At 40.7% G+C, this 23,482-nt stretch overlaps 1 protein-coding gene across 1 annotated transcript in view; it reads left to right on the top strand.

The window, feature by feature from the left end:
- The window catches only part of LOC124282457 (very long-chain acyl-CoA synthetase-like), a 42,971-nt gene that overhangs the window by 1,674 nt on the left and 17,815 nt on the right, over positions 1 to 23,482 (top strand). Inside the window, exons 2-3 of the mRNA XM_046718444.1 lie at positions 9,344 to 9,750; positions 13,491 to 13,601. Of these exons, the coding sequence (XP_046574400.1) occupies positions 9,390 to 9,750; positions 13,491 to 13,601 (472 nt within the window). The 5' untranslated portion in view covers positions 9,344 to 9,389. The remainder of the gene's footprint in view (positions 1 to 9,343; positions 9,751 to 13,490; positions 13,602 to 23,482) is intronic.

Raw genomic sequence — 23,482 nt, 5'->3', positions numbered from 1 at the left:
TCTGTCTTTCTAAGTGCAGGATACTGAAAGATTACTATTCTGACCAACATTCTGATGCTATTGTCAGCAAAGAGCTTTAATCAACACCAGCTGTTCTACGAATTAATGTCGGTAGTGAAGCATTGAAATACAAAATATCCACTCACTACTGTATAGGCATGAAATTAGCATAGCTGAGGTAAGATCATGGAATGTTTTGCTGGGGATATATAGTACTTGAGTTATTTTGAAAAGCAACGATTAAAATTCTGTGACATCCCCTAATTGATAACAAACAGTTCATATATAGTTACAAGTCTATTTATCCTTACATATGCAGGATAGGTAATTTTATCAGTAATTGTAACAGTAATTGGTATATCAGTTTATGTATGTAACAGGGTTTTACGCAACGCGCAAATGTGCGCCATTCACTGAGGGACGTAAAATGTTATTGATTGTACCGACAACACATGTACGACTTTGCTTAGTGTTTAGCTGTTCCTTTCAGAGCAGTTTCATGCATCATTTCATCCACCAGTCCAAATGATCAATGATTCATTTCAGGCTCTGAGGAAATTATCAAACAGTTCTCTACACCGTTACTTCACAGGACCCACATATTGCCTGTAACGACCTCTAAAACTGATATATAGAATATAATGACGGCTCATTGTACTAAGTAAAAGTGGAGAGCGGAAGGTCACAGGTTCGATACCCAACCGCGTCATTCCAAAAGACGTTAAAATATGGTACTTGTTGGTCCCTGCCTGGCACTCGGTATTAATGGGTACAACAAGGACTGGTTGGCTCGGAGTCAGTATAATGTGTCTGAGTGGGGTATTCATGCTTCACTGCGGTGTGGTATCTCAGTGGGCTAGCACTATAAAACCAGCATCAGTCTGGGCTAGTACAAGCAGCCGCACATACACATGCATGCACATCGTCATATGAGCGAAATATTCTCAAGCACTACGTTAAACCCAATTTCACCTCACCTCACCTCACCAAGTAAAAGCAGCTGCAGATGTCTCCTAATATGGAAATTGAGGTCACATAAGGTTGCAATTCCCTGTGCCCAGTTGTGTCCTGAGGGAACAACAAGAAACTCTGATTGTGGGTTTGATTCCAGGATCAGCTTGAATATGTTCCTAGGTTTGTCTGAACCATACTCTTCATCATGGGTTTCATCAAAGTGCTAAAAGTCTAAAACCTGCATGACTTTGGGCTTCTCTCTTACATTATGGTCTTCGCTCTTACATTAGTGGTGTTCTGATTAACTGAAATAAATTAATAATCAAAGATTGGTCGCAGTGACCAAACGACCAAACAGTCGATGAGATTTTCTCATAATTGAACATAATTTTGGAACTACTGTTTTCAGTGTTTGAAACACTTGACGATGGAACATATCTTAGAAAGTGTCCGGGCCTGAAAAAGTCTAATTCTTAGAATACTCACTTCATTTATGACTGAATATTTCTTGAATACTCCAGGAGATTTATGTTCATGATATATTACTATTAGTAATCACTTTAAAGTAGCAAGTTGCATCATTTTACATTGGATGTGAAATTTGCAAACTCAATTTGTGCAGTTTCTAAGTAAACAAGAGAGAACCACGTTATACATATCTGTAATAACCACATGAATAGGGAAATCTGAAAACTGATGGTAACCAATTTTTTTCGATGATTGCTAGTTATCAACTGTGAAATTTCTACCAATTCCCAACACTATCTCACATGCCATGAGAAAAACTGGAACAATGCTGTGAGTGGGATAAAACCCAACTCACTCGCTCCATCAATTATATGGAAAGCAAATTTTTACCAATTTTGAAAACTAATTGGAAAAAACTGAAACAGGAATATTAATATATTAATAATTGGAATCGAAAACCATCACTTTGAGCTGTCTAATGAAGGAAGGATGTAATTTATGATCTTTACACATCAACACAAGCTGCATGTATACGTCACGTCCTGGTGTTATTAGCTGGATCTGCTGGGACATTGTTAGCAGCTACAGAAGGATATTCACAGTCGTGCTTAGTTACACAAGTCGTGCTTATATATACAGGGTGCATCTGAGAATACATGTATATGCACTGGTAAGTGAAAGCTGCTGAATATTGTCTATGGAAATCAGGGCCAGAGGTGGTCCAGTAGTGTCAGGTGTTGCAATTTGCTCACTCACTCACTCACTCACTCACTTCATGCCTGTTGTAAGATGCAACTAACAGGACTTCTTGTTGTTTTTGTTAATTACTTACTGCATAATATAACACCCTATTTACTACCTGACTCATACTTGCTTGACAACGATACAAGAATCTGTATCGATACGTCGCATCACCTGAATAAAAAAGTTGTTCATCCATAAAGTTTGTCCTTATCTGACTCTCCAACTTCTAAATAAGCCACTCAAAGAAGTCACTACAGGTAGATAATTCATAAATAATCATGGATATTGGTAGTTTATTAAGTATGGTATTCTATACTTTGAATGATTGTGTGATCTGGTAGCTTTCCATGAATATATTTACAGATAAAGAATATTCAGTAAGGCTGTTACGATTCACTCGCATATGCGGTGAATTGAACCGAGGCCCTTCATGAATTCAATTAATTATTCATGGTCACCAGAACCAAATATTAACGAATATTTACAATTTTTTGAAGGGAGTGTGTTTTACTTTAACCCTATGTTCTTTCTCAAAGTGAGATATGCAATTATGGAATATGTACTAGCCTTGCAGTAGCACAAGTCATGTTAGTTTGCCAAGGCCGCACATGGTACAGTCCACTATAAACTATTACATACCAAATTTGAGTGTCATGAGATAACTGGTTATTGCTGCGACAAATTAACACTGTCAACATGGGCGTTCCATATTGTGCATCAATCACTTAACTACAATATTGTATTCGTGAGTAATTATTCGTATTCGTTACCCAATATTCATGATACATATCATAATCGCCACATACAGTATTTGTTGCAGCCCTAATATTCAGTTCCATGTAATGGACTAAACAACATTTATAACAGTCTTATAATAAAATTACGGATATGATCATGATGATGAACTGCTTTTAGGTATCGGACACTTGCTGTATAGTTTAGTTTAAATGCATATAACAAAGTATGGTTGTAATGAACTAAAATTGGCGATTCATTTGATTGTTACAGCCTTAGTTTACTGTATTTAGTCGGGTGATAACTACGCTTGAGTTGGTCAATACTTGCCATGGTAAATGCATTATATAACCTCACACATGTGAAACTCACCTCTTAAAGTTAAACATGGAGTTTTAATTACCTCAACAGTTCCAACATTTTAGGTGCTGATGCTTTCCCAAAGTTGAATATTATGGAATAGTAGAAATGCTATCAGTTCTTTTCTAAAATCTTTTTATGGAGGATATCAGGAAATGTAAATGTTGATCCATAGATAACTGCTGACAACCAACATGTTATGCAAGAACATTGTTGATTTTAAACCAAAACACATCCAATAGTTTGCATGTGCCATATGGAACACGCCACGTACATAGGGTGTCATTCATTAATTTGACACTTTTAAGGTCAGATATTATTATTTCATTATTTCTTTCAACCTAACTGATTCTGATTCACACAGTTGTGCATGAACTAGTGATGCAGCGCATAGAGCGTTCATCATCTGTTGGCATGTTAGAAACTGCCATAAGTCAATGTTCTGTGGTCAGTACGTTGAATGATTTATAGTCTGTATTAGCAGAATAGGTTCCAACAGACCCCAGGTGATAATGATGACAGACCCCCGGTGATAATGATGACAGGCCCCAGGTGATAATGATGACAGACCCCAGGTGATAATGATGACAGACCCCAGGTGATAATGATGACAGACCCCAGGTGATAATGATGACAGACCCCAGGTGATAATGATGACAGGCCCCAGGTGATAATGATGACAGACCCCAGGTGATAATGATGACAGACCCCAGGTGATAATGATGACAGACCCCAGGTGATAATGATGACAGACCCCAGGTTATAATGATGACAGACCCCAGGTTATAATGATGACAGACCCCAGGTGATAATGATGACAGATCCTAGGTGATAATGATGACAGACCCCAGGTGATAATGATGACAGACCCCAGGTGATAATGATGACAGACCCCAGGTGATAATGATGACAGACCCCAGGTGATAATGATGACAGACCCCAGGTGATAATGATGACAGACCCCAGGTGATAATGATGATAAACCCAGGTGATAATGATGACAGACCCCAGGTGATATGATGACAGACCCCAGTGATAATGATGACAGTGATAATGATGACAGACCCCAGGTGATAATGATGACAGACCCCAGGTGATAATGATGACAGACCCCAGGTGATAATGATGACAGACCCCAGGTGATAATGATGACAGACCCCAGGTGATAAATGACAGACCCCAGAGGTGATAATGATGACAGACCCCAGGTGATAATGATGACAGACCCAGGTGATAATGATGACAGACCCCAGGTGATAATGATGACAGACCCCAGGTGATAATGATGACAGACCCCAGGTGATAATGATAGACCCCGGTGATAATGATGATGACAGACCCCAGGTGATAATGATGACAGACCCCAGGTGATAATGATGACAGACCCCAGGTGATAATGATGACAGACCCCAGGTGATAATGATGACAGACCCCAGGTGATAATGATGACAGACCCCAGGTGATAATGATGACAGACCCCAGGTGATAATGATGACAGACCCCAGGTGATAATGATGACAGACCCCAGGTGATAATGATGACAGACCCCAGGTGATAATGATGACAGACCCCAGGTGATAATGATGACAGACCCCAGGTGATAATGATGACAGACCCCAGGTGATAATGATGACAGACCCCAGGTGATAATGATGACAGACCCCAGGTGATAATGATGACAGACCCCAGGTGATAATGATGACAGGACCCCAGGTGATAATGATGACAGACCCCAGGTGATAATGATGACAGACCCCCCAGGTGATAATGATGACAGACCCCAGGTGATAATGATGACAGACCCCAGGTGATAATGATGACAGACCCCCCAGATGACAGACCCCAAGTGATAATGATGACAGACCCCAGGTGATAATGATGACAGACCCCAGGTGATAATGATGACAGACCCCAGGTGATAGTGATAATGATGACAGACCCCCAGGTGATAATGATGACAGACCCCAGGTGATAATGATGACAGACCCCAGGTGATAATGATGACAGAGACCCCTAGGTGATAATGATGACAGACCCCAGGTGATAATGATGACAGAAGGTGATAATGATGACAGACCCCAGGTGATAATGATGACAGACCCCAGGTGTGATAATGATGACAGACAGACCCAGGTGATAATGATGACAGACCCCAGGTGATAATGATGACAGACCCCAGGTGATAATGATGACAGACCCCGGTGATAATGATGACAGATCCTAGGTGATAATGATGACAGACCCCAAGTGATAATGATGACAGACCCCAGGTGATAATGATGACAGACCCCAAGTGTTAATGATGACAAGTGTTAATGAGATGACATACCCCAGGTGATAATGATGACAGACCCCAAGTGATAATGATGGACAGACCCCAGGTGATAATGATGACAGATCCTAGGTGATAATGATGACAGACCCCAGGTGATAATGATGACAGACAGACCCTAGGTGATAATGATGACAGACCCCAGGTGATAATGATGACAGACCCCAGGTGAGATGACAGACCCCAGGTGATAATGATGACCCCAGGTGATAATGATGACAGACCCCAGGTGATAATGATGACAGACCCCAGAGTGATAATGATGACAGACCCCAGGTGATAATGATGACAGACCCCAGGTGATAATGATGACAGACCCCAGGTGATAATGACAGACCCCAAGGTGATAATGATGACAGACAGGCCCAGGTGATAATGATGACAGACCCCAGGTGATAATGATGACAGACCCCGGTAGTGATAATGATGACAGACCCCAAGTGATAATGACAGACCCCAAGTGATAATGATGACAGACGCCAGGAGATAATGATGACAGACGCCAAGTGATAATGATGACAGGCCCCAAGTGATAATGACAGACCCCATGTGATAATGATGACAGACGCCAGGAGATAATGATGACAGACCTGAAGTGATAATGACAGACCCCAAGTGATAATGATGACAGACCCCAAGTGATAATGACAGACGGCAAGTGATGACAGACCCCAAGTGATAATGATGACAGACCCCAAGTGATAATGACAGACCCCAAGTGATAATGATGACAGACGCCAGGAGATAATGATGACAGACCCCAAGTGATAATGATGACAGGCCCCAAGGGATAATGATGACAGGCCCCAAGTGATAGGGATGACAGGCCCCAAGTGATAATGACAGACCCCAAGTGATAATGATGACAGACGCCAGGAGATAATGATGACAGATCCCAAGTGATAATGATGACAGATGCCAAGTGATAATGACAGACCCCAAGTGATAATGATGACAGATGCCAGGAGATAATAATGACAGACGCTAAGTGATAATGACAGACCCCTAGTGATAATGATGACAGACCCCAGGTGATAATGATGACAGACGCCAGGAGATAATGATGACAGACCCCAAGTGATAATGATGACAGACCTGAAGTGATAATGATGACAGACCCAAAGTGATAATGATGACATACCCCAGGTGATAATGACAGACCCCAAGTGATAATGATGAAAGACCTGAAGTGATAATGATGACAGACCTGAAGTGATAATGATGACAGACCCAAAGTGATAATGATGACAGACGCCAGGAGATAATGATGACAGACCCCAGGTGATAATGACAGACCCCAAGTGATAATGATGAAAGACCCCAAGTGATAATGACAGACCCCAAGTGATAATGACAGACCCCAAGTGATAATGATGACAGACGCCAGGAGATAATGATGACAGACCCCAAGTGATAATGATGGCAGACCCCAAGTGATAATGACAGATCCCAAGTGATAATGGCAGACCCCAAGTGATAATGATGACAGATGCCAGGAGATAATGACAGACCCCAAGTGATAATGGTGACAGACCCCAAGTGATAATGACAGACCTCAAGTGATAATGACAGACCCCAGGTGATAATGATGATGGACCCCAAGTGATAATGATGACAGACCCCAAGTGATAATGATGACAGACCCCAAGCGATAATGATGACAGACCCCAAGTGATAATGAGAGACCACAAGTGATAATGACAGACCTGAAGTGATAATGACAGACCCCAGGTGATAATGACAGACCCCAGGTGATAATGACAGACCCCAAGTGATAATGATGACAGATCCTAGGTGATAATGATGACAGACCCCAAGTGATAATGATGACAGACCCCAAGTGTTAATGATGACATACCCCAGGTGATAATGATGACAGACCCCAAGTGATAATGATGTTCGATTAATCCCAATTCACTTTACACTTCTTTGATAAGCGGGGTATTGTCTGGTGATCTGGAAATAAATGTTGAGCCAATGTCAACCTGTGGCTTCATGACCTGTGGCGGTGGACAGTTGTAGGGTGGCATCACTATGTCTGAGTAAGCCCCAGGGATGGAAATAACTTTAAACTTACTGGTGTACTCCGGAACAGTGGCACATGTAAAATCACTTGCCCGGATAATTTTTACACTATACCAGCTGTTTTCTTGTTGAGTTTTTGGAAAGTCAACTGGACACCGGTACAGTGTGATATACAAATTTGCTTGCCTGACAGAAAAAAAACACTGGACTCAGACGTTGGGCAATGGGTTATTTCCACCCCTGAGCCCCACTCCATATTGTGCAAGAAAGGGGACTTTCTGGACAACATGTTTACACCCTTTACTTTGCATTATTATTATAATTCATGTGAAGATCTGGGTTAGAATCCGTCTTCAACCCATGCTTGTTGTAAGAGGCGACTAATGGGATCGGATGGACAGGCTCGCTGGCTTGGTTGACACATCAAATTGTGTAGATCCAGAGGCCCAGATATCTGCGTATCCGGGTAAAATACGCGTATAAAATTTCCAATTACGCATTGAAAATAATTGTTGCGTACCAATTACGCATTTAAAATGTTAGATACGCAAACAGTTTAAAACAAATGTGTACGGAATATATTTATAAAAATCACTTGCGTAATGAAAAAGACATCGATTGCTATCAAGTTGTACTGTTAGTATAGGACAAGTGTTGTACTGTCAGTATAGAATGAGTGATTTTTTATGAAATCATTTCCATTATATTTAAGTTGGTTTTGATTAGGTATGACATAAGGCAGAACATACCTGCTTAGTAAACTTACTCAGTCACATAATAATAGGTAAGTAAAATGACTGAAATACGCACATATTTGAAAGCAGTGGGTAACGGAAAATGAAATACCCACTCAACATTCATAATACCCACTCCAAAAAAGTACAGTGGGTACAGTACCCACATGAGCTAAATCTTATCTGGAGCTCTGTAGATCAATGCTCATGATGTTGATCATTGGATTGTGTGGTCCAGACTCAATTTTTTTACAGACTGACACCATATAGCTGGAATATTGCTATGAGTGGCATTTAATAACAAAACGAACCAAAAAGCATTATTATTATCATTATTATAATTATAAATGACTGCTGAGGTATCATTCACGCATCCACTGAGCGAATGTCTAGAGATAACACATGACAGCCATGGTCTGTCTGTCTTTTAACTAGGTATCTAAGTGTACTTTGTAATGTCAAGTGTACTTGATGGTCAGGGGTCGCATTCCAGTTAGCATGTGGTTAGATTATCTGACTTGCCATCTTCATCGTTCCTATTTCGTACATAGTAGTGGAAACTAATGTAGGAATAATCCCTGGTATTTGTTCTGGTTAGTTTCATTTTGTAAGTAGTTCTTCTGGCTTCTTGCCTTGATTGACAGGTGTTATGAACTTTGTTTGGATGTTGCTCTCCGCTGATTTGTGTCAAGTTATATGCATTAAGTACACAGTCGCCTTATTCACTTCATTCACAGTATGTATTTCTTTGCCAGGTATATGTATCTCAGTGTTTTTTGCTCCATGAATAGAATGAATGACAAGCAAACTTTACTAAGAATCTGCTACAGCGAATTGAAGTCTGAAAATAGTATTTTACAATCAATTTCAACCAATATGTTTGTATTGATACATGATCGCAGCATGATCCCATAGCTGGGTCAATACAATACAGTCCTATCTAATACTGCATGAAGCACCATCATGATCCATGTGCTCCTTCTTCTTCCAGGCGACCTGTTATGTGAGAGCAGACGTGAACTGATACAGTTGGCAGCATGTTGGACAAGGTTGTGTACGGTGTTGCTGGAGCAGCAGGGGCGTCTGTTGTCGCCTGGAAAACCATGTTTCCTTGGATAAATCATGACCTCAAGGTCATGAAGGTCGGGAAGCGCTTCAAAACTGAAATGGACAAAGATTTGGAAAGTGGAGAGTTCCTGATAGACAGATTTGAGAAACATGTCTACAATCAACCAAGGAAGCCGTTTATTATTTTTGAAGGCAATGTTTTCACTTATGAATACATTGACCAGCAAGCCAATAGAGTAGCAAATGTTGTGAGGACATGGGGGCTGTCGGTGGGGGACACAGTGGCCATGATGATCTACAATGAACCAGCTTTTGTGTGGACATTTCTCGGTGAGATATTTTTGAGATTTTTGCTGTAATATTTTGTGTAACTAATGTCTTATACAGTGTTTATTTAAAAAAGTAAGGTATGAACATTTACAATGTATGTATGTAACTCTTTATGACGGAACATCTTGCTATGTTCCTCATTATCCCCCACCTTTAAGTGGGAGGGGGATATTGGTTTGGTCTGTCCGAGATGATAGGGGACAGATTTTCTCAAAACCTGTTATAGATAGGGAAACCAAATTTGGTATGTGTATTCAGGTCATGAATGCCTTGATGGAGTTCGAGAACGCAAACCGTGTTACAATTTGTTACAGAGTTATGGCCCTTGTCATGCATTTCTTGACTTAGTGCACATTATCCCAGCCGGAACAGATTTTCTCAGTAACCGTTATAGATAGGGAAACCAAATGTGGCATGTGTTTTCAGGACATGAATGTCATGGTGGAGTTAAAAAACAGGAACTAAATAGGTGGCGGGGAATATTGATGACCATGTCTTCTTGTTTAGACTAATGTTTTTCAAGCAGTGTTCAGTGACAAAATATGCAAGTAATAGAGCATTTTGTTCATTTGCCATGTCAAATCACATTTGTCGTCTTATGTAAAAGGTGAACATTGTACTCATGGCTGAGCAGTTGAGGAAGATGTCACACAGTCTATGTATCGTGCTTTACCAGAAAAGCCACATCCCAAACGGGAAGAGATGTGGGTTGAGTTTACTGTCCATTATTACAGTTGTCAGAGTTATCATTTATGTAGTTTGATCATGTTGAATAATGTAGGAAGTTACTGTGGCACTTCTTTCAATTCTTGTACAAGTCTACCACCAGCCACTTCTTGGTATTCATCCATAGCCATGACCAGAGACTACCACGTAATGCTAAGGTTACACTATGTTCCCGGTGGCCACGGCAGCCCCTTTTCCCAGAAACGTAGTGCACTGTGGGATTTTGGCCATTTTGTTCCTCTGCAGTCCAGTTTTGTTCAGTCCTGCTAAGTTTTCTCACAGTCTCTCACAGTTTTCGCGATGGGCTGTTGGGAAAAACGGGCTGCTGAGTCCCGGAAGCTCAAAGGCACGCTACGGCTCGGCCCGCAGTCCACTACGGATGCCATTACGTTTCCTCCAGGCCTGTCAGGTTCTGATGCGTTCCCTCACGTTTCTTAAGTTTTGATCAAGGTTTTGACATGTTTTGCGCATTCTGTCAAGACATTCTACTGATGAAACATGGATGCTGGCTAGCTTTGGAGCACATTTGTGCCCATGGTATAAAAATAAGGCCTCCCAAGCATTAGCAGCCATTGTATCCTGAGAGGCAAGAGCAGCATAAACCCCCCCAAGATGAAGAAGATTTTGTGTTTGTATGTTTGCTGGGGGCATGCATCGTGTCCTTGCGTCAGCAAGAAGGCCAGCATCAGCTGCAGTGAGGGAATGCCAGAGAACGCAATGTGCCATGTCTCACTAGCCCTGTAAACCATCACACGCCTGGATATGTCGTGATAGAACGGGCTGAATTGGCTACCATACAACCTAGCTTGCCATGAGAACCGGGACAGAATGGGCAGCAAGGGTGAAACAGCTGACAAAACGCCAAACAAACGTGGCTGAATGTGACAAAGCTTAAAAGGACCTTGAGATGCCGAGGAATACACATGCCTCCCGTCCCACTGCGGAACCGTTGTGGCCTATTACATGCTGTCACGTTTTGTTGCATTCCCCGTTTACTACGACTTACTAGGTTTCTCTCTAGTACCGTGACTGCCATGGAAAATTTTTGAACAGTTTAAAAATATGGCATGGCATCCACGGCAATTACAGACTGTCACGTTTGCTCATTCAGTACCCCCCCACGTCCATTCTGTTTTGTCACCATTTGCATCTGAACACAAGATGGAAACAATGAAATTTTGCATCATGCATGAAAGCCTGTCATGCATATTCACACACAAGTCAAAGTAGTCAATAGCAGAACTCACAATCTATGATGCAGTTGAGCTGAGATCATATGCCTAAAGACAATATCCCATTGCACAGACAAAATGTTACTTCAGTATTCTATGTTCTATGTTGTGTAAAAAGAGTTATGTCTAAGCTGTTGTAAAATACCTTGCTATGAGACCCTGGCCTAGTAAACCTAAACACCTACACAAGATCATCACATTCTGGAAAGTGGGAAAAGCGATAGATTCACATATGTACATTAGCATTACAAACTGGCTCTGTGTGGCCCACCGAAAGCAGGGCCGTTGGTCCTGTGATGGGTTTGACACTGAAAGCCTACAATTTGTAGCAAGATTGAGGTAATCATTAGCGGTAAATCCACATTTGCCATCTCTTTAAAATAAGCCTACTTTATTAGTATTTTTGTTGTCAATGATAAAAGGATATTATTGGAAAGTGATAGATGGTAAAAACATGAGGATTTTTATGATAGGATGAGGTTGCCACAATGCATCAGCCATTCCATACAGTCAGACATGCACAAACCCATTTTGGGAATAAAAGCTTAGATCAAATAGGTCTTCAACTGAACGAGCATTCATTTTTATAATATGTTAAAGGTCACATGCAACGTAAAACACACCTTTGCAGATTCTGATACCTTTCGGTATGGACATACCGAAACAAATCGTCAAAAATGCAAATTCAACTTGTAAAGTTGAAAAATAACGCGATGAAAAAACACGCGCGAAATCAGAGTTCAAACGTTTCACTAATTTTCCCCAGACTTTTCTGGGGAAAACGGGTTTCAACAGCTGGGCTGCGCTCATAGCACGTGCGCAAGTTAATAGGTTCGCGCAGCTTGGAAGCAGGTTGTCGGGTGAATACTCGGTGAAGGCTTTGGTGTGAGCTATTTTTCTAATGTTTTGTTGATATCTCACAGGCGCGAGCTTTTTATATGTTATGACAGTAAATTAACTGTTTATATAATTTCATTTGTCTATTTCACCACACGTTCTTCTTACCGAGACACTTTCTCAGTTCGATACTTAAAAGCAATGTCATTATTTAGCGTTGACAGAATTTCTAACTGTGATATAGATATGTCGTTGTCACAGACAAAACTCAATGTCTTGTTTTATTGACACCTGTGTGTCTGCCTGCCTGTCTGCTAATGACAATATTCAATACACAGCTGCTATCACTGACCACATGCAATTTGAACTTAACACCAATCAGGCTATACACCATAAACAAAATGCATTGATTTATGGCCCGAGTTCGGTCTCTGTCACATTATGTAATTACACAGACAGGCAGGTGTGATACTTGTACACATGACATGTTATGATGTCTGTTGATCGCAAAATGTTATACACAAACAATGAGCATGTATTTACAAAACCCAACATCTCTATATATATATACACACAATTAGCCGTGAAGGCATCTGCAAATGAACCAGCCGTTACACTTGAGTGCACACCCACCCGCTCTGACTGGGTTCGGTATCCCGGCTGCTTCGTTTCTTGGGAAGTAAACCGAAGTACACAATTTTGCACTTTCGATTTGCGATTGTACGGTTATAATTTTGTTTATATATTTTTTCGTAACCAGCAATGTATATTATATGTCATGAATAAGTGATAATTGTGTTTTAATTATGTTTGATTTTTTGGTTGCATGTGACCTTTAAGAATTTATCATTGATAATGTATATAAAAAAAAAATATGTTCTGAATGATTACACTACCATAACAGAAGTGTGGTAACCTTGGTAACTTCCAAATATTATGTTACAGGTCTTCAGAAAATTGGAATAGCAACAGCTCTGATCAACTTTAACCTGCGTCAGAAACAGCTGAGTCATTCTGTCAATGTTAGCGGAGCGAGGGCATTCATCGTTGGACCAGGTGGTTTGATGCTTTCAAGTATTTCCAGATTATGCTATATGCTTCTGTTAATTTAAGGTTTTAACATTTGTTGCCCAATAATGGCTGCCTTCTTCATCTTGTTCAAGGGGTATCAAGGTTGTCACTTGTAGCAACTGGAGTGAGTGAGTGTCCCGAGTTTTACTGCTGAACATGTTGAAAGACCAACCTTGCTTACTAAGTGCATGGTATCTCCATTCTATTTTTATAAATACCCTGGACTGACAAAGCTGTGTTTCAAAAGAGGCATCACCATTGCCATTCCTTTTACCAAAGAATTACTGTCACTTGTCATCATATTCTAAAAATCAAAATAGATGACGAGATACTAAGTATATCTTGTGTATACGGTCCAAATGCAGATACTCCTGAATTTTACGAGAACGTTAATGGTCACATGCAACGTAAAACACAACTTTGCAGATTCTGATACTTTTCGGTATGGACTTACCGAAACAAATCATCAAAAATGCAAAATCAACTTATAAAGTTGAAGAATAACTTGATAAAAACCGTGCGAAATCGTAGTTCAAACGATTCACTAATTTTCCCCAAGCGCTTGGGGGAATTGAATTGGTTTCAACAGCTGGGCTGCGCTCATAGCACATGCGCAGTGAAATAGGTTTGCGCAGCTTGGAAGTGGGTTGTCCGGTGAATACTCGGTGAAGGCTTTGGTGTGAGCTATTTTTCTAATGTTTTGTTGATATTTCAGAGGCGCGAGCTTTTTATATGTTATTACAGTAGATTACCGATTTAACTGTTTATATAATTTCATTTGTCTATTTCACCACACGTTCTTCTTACCGAGTCACTTTCTCAGTTCGATACTTAAAAGCAATGTCGTTATTTAGCGTTGACAGAATTTCTAACTGTGATATAGATATATCGTTGTCACAGACAAAACTCAATTTCTGTTTTATTGACACCTATGTGTCTGCCTGCCCGTCTGCTAATGACAATATTTGATACACAACTTCGATCACTGACCACATGCAATTTGAACTTAACACCTATCAGGCTATACACCATAAACAAAACGCAATGATTTATGGCCCGAGTTTGGTCTCTGTCACATTATGTAATTACACAGACAGGCAGGTGTGATACTTGTACACATGACATGTTATGATGTCTGTTGATTGCAAAATGTTATACACAAAAATGAGCATGTATTTACAAAACCCAACATCTCTATATATACACACACAATGAGCCATGAGGGCATCTGCAAATGAACCAGCCGTTACACTTGAGTGCACACCCACCCGCTCTGACTGGGTTCGGTATCCCTGCTGCTTCGTTTCTTGGGAAGTAAACCCAAGTACAAAATATTGCACTTTTGATTTGCGATTGTACGCTTATAAGTTTGTTTATTTGTTTTTTCATAATCAGCAATGCATATTATATGTCATGAAGAAGTGGTAATTGTGTTTTAATTATGTTTGACCTTGCATCTGACCTTTAAGAAAATGATTAAACGTCTGGAAACAAAAACAAATATGATTTGTGGCGACTGTCGGTTCAAGATCAACAGAAAGATGCATTTAATTATTAGCATATAAATAATCCAAATTCCAGTTCATGATATGATGGATGAACTAAATTTATATGATTCTTAGAGAGAGTCACATCTTGATCTGAATAGATTCAAATGGAGAAAATCAAAACCTTTGAAACCGATTTTTTTTTTAACAAGTAGAAATCTGGAGAAATAATTACTTCAAGAAACATAACTGCCAGTTATTTATTTCCCTTGAAATAGAATTTACCAAGCAAGAGAGGGGCCATGGCTTTTGGAAATTTAACAACAGTTTACTCCATGATAAAAAATATGTAACAGAGGATAAACAAGTTATTGAAGAAACCGTAGAACAATATCATTCTTATAGTAGCAATGGCGAAAAGCAAAAAAAAAAAGACAAACAGCTTAGTTTTCCTTATCCATACTTCCTTCCGAAGGTTGAGTGGAAACCGCCGTCCTTATTTTCCCCAAAACAGTCAAAAACTTACCGTATATTACCGTCTATAAGCCAACCCATGGCCATAGATAAGTCGACCCCCAAACTTGACCCTTAAAATCAGTGTCAAAATGGTATGTTTCATACATAAGCCGATCCCCCGCGATGGGGTCCTAATCCTGGCAAACACAGACCACGGACAACTGGCAGTTACCAATAATTATAACTTTGGTCCACATTATTCAAAGAATTCACAATCATATTGCGTCTACTCACGCATCGAAAAGAAGTGTAGTTGACAGAAAATGGATAATATATTTTGTTTTGCCAAATATCATACTTTTTGTAGTTGGACGATCACATGTCAACAAACTGGCTTGCTTATTTTACCCCATTCAACAATCTGATTACCGCCTCGTTTTCCATGGAATGCTAGTTTACAGTAACATAGCACAGGCTTTCGATGCATAGGATATACTCCTATACTACTATAGGAACAAGGTAATTCACCTGCCATCTATATTCACCTGCCATATATTTCTTTGGGTTAAATAATAACACTCTGTATTATATTTTACTGATGACTGCGTCAGAATTCATCCCCTTATATTATTGTGCACATTTGAACTTGATCGCCCGGGAAACGTGCACAGCTGATTGCTATTTCCGGCTCAGATACACACGGTAATCTTAATCCCTGCAAATAAATCAATGCCCAGCAAGAACAACTTAGAACTTAAAAGGTAAATAATCTTGTCTAGTGATGTTTAATTGCAAATTTGACGTCTTTACTGACAAAGTTGTTTCAAGTTGTTTTTTCATGTGAAGTGATACAATGTTGTTTTCTTACCCCTGGAAAAAAGTTTGACGAAAGCATAACTCATAGATAAGCCAACCCCCTTCTACAGACTGCTTTTTTTTTTATCCTCAAATCCGGCTCATAGACGGTAATATATGGTACTCACCCAAACAGGGCCCCTTTCACGCTTTCCCGCCATTTGTCCCATGTGCCCAGTGGCCATATCGTCACTCTCTCCTACATCGCCCATTTGGACGGTAAGGCATGGACCTCGGGTCCCTTCTACGGCCTTATACTACTGTAATTTAGACCCAAATCTCAAATTTTTGCAGTAGATTGCTTCTAATATGCTTTGGCAATCATAACGATGTATTTATAGTGAATTTGCACTGTTAATTTCTAGATTTTCTCACTTTGTTTTCTCACACATGGGATCTTGTCAACAATGCAGATATAGACGTTCTGCGTCTGATCCACACCCTGTGTGCCCTTCTTGCATTTCCCCGTCATGTTCCATTTCGTCACAATGTATATATTACACACATTTGTCTGAATATTTATTTAATAAATACATTTAATCCTGTTTGCGCAAGAAGATGGATAAGAAGAAGCATGATACCGCTAAGGGGAAAGATACAGCCTATTGAACGTGAATTAATCCCGTTATTATCATCGGGATGAGATCATTCCCTTATCTAATAATTCACATTTGACACCGGAATTCCTCGCAGAGGATTCTCCGGTTTCTGCCTTTCACAGTCCCTCCTCAAAAGAAAGCTCCTGAGGCGGGTTCTGGTCTACAAAAGCTGGCTAAAATGAAGAAGACGTCCTCTAAGTCGTCATCAAAATCAGTGTTGAAATTTACTGCTGCCACTGTAGATACTCAGACCTTCGCGAAGGTCTCAATGCCTGTTGATGAAGCAGACAATCTATCCTTCTGACAACCACCAGTTCTCGAACACGTTATTATTGTGAGAATGGCACCGCAGACATCTATCTACCATTGAGAATGCAGCTGGGTCAGGAACTACGTTCCCGAACCCTTCCCAGCAGCGGACTATGATTTCGACATTCCGGAACCCAGGTTTCTGTCAGCCACCTAAGTGTGACCTTCGCAGACATCAGGGTTTGCGAACCCTATTACTCTACGTCACGCATTGTGAATGTTCCTCCTCACTCATCCATGAAGCAACCGCAAGCAACCTTCGTGAACCCTTCAATTATGTCGTTGATCAGGACGTTTCCAGCTTCTCAAACATCGGCGAACCCTGCTACACATACGGCTACATTGTTTCCGAACGTCCTCAGATTTCCATCTACCTTCACGAACCCACATACTTCCTTCACAAACCCACCTAATCTAGCCTTCGCAAACCCACCAATACCTGCCTTCGTGAACCCTTTTGCAACATACCAATACCCAGGAATGAATCCTCAGGCGTTCAGTCATTCATAACCAGATTTCATCACCAGGCAAGTCATGATGGCTATACATCAACAACAATCAAATACGGAATTGGATCGACCTGTTCGTCAGTCGACTCCTATTCCATCTATTGCTGACGATTCCATCTGGGAAGAGCCAGAGATCTCAGATGATAATACACAGGAGGATCTAAACTCTTCGATTAACACCGTCTTGGAACTCTTAGCCTGGATCGCCTATTGCGTCTCCTACACATAACTCATTGCTAGCGGATACATACCTTGTTCAGGAGGAGGATATAAACACCTTGACGATTCCGCCCATCAAACCTGTTTCGCAAGTGGCAGATACGCTGAAAGCAGCGTTCGCGAAAGCAATGAAATCACAAGGTCAACATACGCCACCATTTAATCAAAGTAAGTTCCCTCTTCATAATATGGATGACTTCCTTAAAGCACCTGAAATTAATGAGGATTACATATTAATGAGTGACTCGAAGTCTTGCTCTAACAGAGTTGAGGATAAGAAATTGGCTAAGCTTGATACTCGCCAGACACTCTTTGGGCTTGCATGCTCCAGAGCCATTAATGAAGCTATGCTTAAAGATTTACAGAATCCTCAGATAGACAGAGAAAGTATGTTCTTGTCAGCTATAGAGGCTCAGAAGAGGGATCAGGAATTCTTTTCAGATCATCTGGCATCTACTTCAGCTGAACTCACTATATTTCGACAGCAAGGTTTCCTTGCATCTTATCAGTGGTCTGACATGTACACTAAGCCTGTTCTTTGCAAACCAAGAAAAGTCTCTCAAGACTCGAAGGGCCAAATGCTAATCAAGTCAGTCCAGATAATGAATACCATGTTCAAACAATCGGTCCAGCGGACTCAATTCCAATCTCGCTTCTTGGGAATTCAACGTGCCAAGGATAGAAAGTTTACGGCTTCACAGAACTCCAAACAACCTTCTCGTTGCTCAAATGATAGCGCAAGAGGCCGATCTGCTTGAGGCTGCTTCTCCAGCTGTTCTCGCTTCTCGTTGATGAAGTAAAGGTTTGGAACGAATGGTCGCTTCCATCTCCAGTTGTTCCCATACAACTTTCAGAAGTGTGTAGATATCTTTGACATTATTGGAAAAGGACGACTACGTAACTTAAGTCCTTCGCGAAGACTACCGGATTCAGCTGAAAGCCACGCCCCCCTTGACCAGGTTCCACCTGTATTCAAGTATCCGGAGCTTCAGCTATCAAAATTGTCGGAAGCAATCAACATGCTCCTCATCAAGGATGCAGAAGAAATATTGACTCAGGACACGTTAAGTCCAGGATATTATTCCCCCGATTTTGCTTGTACCCAAGAAAAACTCAAAGGAGAAATTTTGTCTACTCTACAACATGAAGAAGTTCAACTTAGATTATCTACTGAAGCTAGACAAATTCAAGATGGTACATCTCTGCCAGAGCTACAACATCTCATGAAGCCAAACAACTTTCTGGCCAGCATCGATCTGCAAGATGCCTATCTGCACATCCCTATACACCCAGCCTCAAGGAAATATCTCAGATTCCTATTTCAAGGGCGACACTACCAATGGAAGGTCCTCCTCTTTGGAATTTCTTAGGCCCCGTGGCTATTTACTCGTGTAACCAAGCCCATAGTAGTTTTTCTACATCACAAGGGAATTCGCAGCGCCATTTATTTGGACCAAGGCATACAGGCTAATCAAGCAGATCAACTCAAACTTTGGTAGAACTTCACCATACAACTATTAACCCAGCTGGCTTGGCTAGTCAATCTCAGTTCCCAGACCTAATAAAGCTCTTAGGAGAACCAACCATTCAACTACCAGACTGGCCGAATCTAATAACACATCCGCACACAAGGCGGCCTCATGCAAATCCACAAGGATTCTAATTACATGCATGGAGCATATCGCGCACTGCCTCACCAGACAAGGGTATTCTACTAAAGTAGCTAAGGCAGTTACCTGAGCACTTAGATGCTCAGCTAGAAATCTTTATGATGACAAATGGAAGAGTTTCGACCAGTTTGCTACTCGTAAAGGATTCTCAGCCATTAAAGCTTCACACTCTCAAGTTGCAGAATATTTATGTCGTATGAGAGCTGTTAGACACCTAATAGTATCTACTCTCTCAACCTAGCTAGCGGCCATTAATTCAGTTCTCACTATGAACACGGGAGTAAAACTCACCAAGGTTCCAGAACTCGTCGTCTTATTATTTAAACTTGAAGATCAATCAAACAAGTTTAAGGTTCCCTCGTAATATCTCAACGTAGTTCTCCAACAGCTCACTAGTGACGAATATGAGCCTCTGATGGAAGCTAATTTTGAGTTGCTAACTCAGAAGACGCTATTTTTACTCGCCCAAGCTACAGCGGCTAGAATGCTGGAAATACACACCCTAGGCTTTAGCGGAATAAAATTCCACTATGGAGATCATCCAGCAGTTCATCTAGGTCTTCTGGTGTCCCCTGCCGTGATGTTGCTGGAATATTGCTAACAGCGGCGTAAAACCAAACTCAGTCAGTCAGTCATCTAGGTCTGAGATAGGACTTCATTGTGAAGAATCAGCTACCAGGTCAACTGGACAGACAATTCAACATTCCGGCTATATCTTCAATATTAGGACCCAGTGACACACAGGACTTATAATTATGTCCAGGCAAGGCATTGAAGATCTATCTTAAAAGAACTGCTATGAGAAGAAGGAATTTTAAATGCGTCTTCATCCTGTTGTCGACCGTAACATCTATAGAAGTCTCCAGAACTACAATCTCCTTTTGGATAAGAGCGTCATATTACAGGCATACAAAGCAGCAGGACTGGATCTGCCTAGAGCTTCCAACCCTCATAAAGTTAGAGCATTCGCGTCAACTTTAGCTCTACACGGCAACTGCTCTCTATCATCCATCATGGAAGGCTGCTTTTGGAGATCAGAGACTGTCTTCGTCAACCATTATCTCAGAGATATCGCCACAGAAGATCTATCCGGTACCCACAGTTTGGTTTCTCATAGACGATAGACGGGAAAAAAACCAACTCGACCTAATCATGTAGACTCGTAGACGTCAGGTTACTGTCTCATAACCACCGACAGAGAGTCCATGCTCCCCTGTCTTACAAGATAAGTCAGCACATGAGTGATGCGATTCAGTTTCGAAAGTAGCCCCTTTTTAAACATATGGATCATTAAGACAGCTAGAATCCAGGGCCCCATTCCTCAAAGCGATCGTAGGGCTACGACAGTCGTAACTCCCATACTTTAACATAGACTTACGACTGTCGTAGCGCTACGATCGCTTTGAGGAACGGGGCCCGGAATTCTCAGCATGTCTTAAATCCACAAAATGGTAAGATTTGGATTGATCGAACAGTCACAGGGAATCCAGATAGGTGGCTGTGGGATTCAACCAATAAGTATGAGTCAAGATAAGGAAAAATATGTAATTTTTGTGATAAAATTGATATTTTATACTTATCCTGACTCATACGCTGACGGCCCTCCCAACCGTCCCTTCTCAACACTATCTGGCCTCCCTGCAAGCCTTAGTGGGGAGAAAGTGACAATATGGCCACTGGTCACATGGGACAAATGGCGGGAAAGAGGCAAGGGGGCCCTGTTTGGGTGAGTAAGTTTTTGACTGTTCTTGGGAACATAAGGGCAAAGGTTTCCATTCAACCTTCTGAGGAAAAGGGAGATAAGGCAATAAGTATGAGTCAGGATAAGTATAAATATCGATTTTATCATAAAATTACATTTCTTTGAGATATTACTATGTAATATCAAGAGCTTTATGATAGAATATTCTTCAACAAGAAAAAAGGAAAGAATGAAAGAAGAAATTGTGAGTAAGTGAGTTTTGTTTTACACCACACTCAGCAATATTCCAGCTATATGGTGGCGGTCTGTAAAAAAAGAAGAAAGAGAAGTCACTGAAAAGTTAGAAAAGCTAGAAGAGGATACAGACAAATGTCCGGTTGATAAGAAGCCTATGGTGTTGTCCCGCTTGGACTACTGTAATAGTCTGCTTGGAACATGAACAAAGATCTGCTCTCCAGGTTGCAAAAAGTCCAAAATGCAGCTGCCAGATTGATCTGTAGAACCACCAAGCACAGCCACATCTCCCCAATCCTCATGCGTCTGCACTGGTTACCACTCCCAGCTAGGATAGAATACAAAATACTTAGCATGACTTACAGATGTCTTAACAACGCAGCTCCATCCTATCTCTCTAGTCTTGTAAGGGAGTATGTTCCAACCAGGACTCTGAGATCAGCCAATCAGTCGCTGCTCATCATCCCAAATGCACGTCTGAAGACATATGGACACCGACGTTTTTCCTACTTGTCAGCTATCCTCTGGAACAATCTGCACGTGTCTCTCAAAGAATCCCCCTCAATAGCCAGCTTCCAGTCTAACCTAAAAAGTTTCCTGTTCAAGAAGCACTATGACTTCTAAATGAACTCCTATTGTAAATATGTATATAGTAAGCGCCATGAGCAACCACTTGGTGATTGGATATAGGGCGCTATACAAATGGACTTATTATTATTATTATTAAGAACGATCTCCTTACGCAAATAGAAGACATGAAATGTAGACAGCTTGAACTGAATATAAACAGACAGTATAACATTAAGATCTAAAGCAGCTTGTATTAAAAAGCTGAAAAACCAACAAAATATTTCCTCTCATTAGAAAAACAAATGTTCTGAAATAGAGCTATCACTAAACTAGATGAAGAAGGTAATACCAAGGTTGTCACTTGAAGCAACTGGAGTGAGTGATTTTGAGTTTTACTGTTGAAAGACCAACCCCGTTTACCAAGTGATGTGGTGGGATAGCCTAGCGGTTAAAGCTTTTGCTTATCACGCCTGAGACTTGGGTTCGATTCCTCATTTTTGTATGATGTGTTAAGCCCATTTCTGGTGTCCCCCTCTTGATATTGCGGGAATTTTGCTAAAGCAGCGTGAAACTAAACTCACTCACACACTCACCTGCTTACCAAGTGAATTGTATCACCATTCTGTTTCTATAAATACCCTGGACCGACAAAGCTGTATTTCAAAATAGGTATCACCACTGCCATTCCTCTTACCAAAGAATTACTGTCACTCTTGAGCTTAAAATCATCAACCATTTCAAATGGACCAAAGAGTTTGGTGTAAATATTTATATAATACAGCCATGCACGACAATTCCCTCAAAATACCCAATTCAAGAATTATAGTAGATTATATTTCATATGAAAAAACGGGTCATGACTGTCATCGTCAGAAGGGTTTTGGAAGGGAAGTGTTCATACATTGCCTATTGTATTTGAAGTACTGTAGATATCATAGCTTATTTGAGTCGGGAATGAACAAGATCATTTGAATAGACAGCATTTCATAACATATTTGTCTCTTTAACTTTACCAAAACCAAAGTTACTATTACAGATAGGTCCAGGACAGTTTTCATAATAGAATGGAAATATTCTCTGGATGATCTTTAAAGAGGGATTTTGTCAAAAGCCTGGTGCCGTTCCAATCTACATCTAAGCATTGTAGTTTGTGCAATGAGTAATACTGAAAGTCTCATCTTTGAAAAATGTTCTTTCTTTTTCTAGGGGCACAGGGCCAAACACGTCAGGCTCCAAAATGTCCTTATGTAGAGTTA

Source organism: Haliotis rubra, unplaced genomic scaffold, assembly GCF_003918875.1.
Source record: "Haliotis rubra isolate DU_JTF1 unplaced genomic scaffold, ASM391887v1 Scf3, whole genome shotgun sequence".
In the NCBI taxonomy this organism is placed as follows: domain Eukaryota; kingdom Metazoa; phylum Mollusca; class Gastropoda; order Lepetellida; family Haliotidae; genus Haliotis; species Haliotis rubra.
The sequence above is the reverse complement of the archived record's forward strand: the minus strand, read 5'-3'. Positions and strand labels throughout refer to the sequence as shown.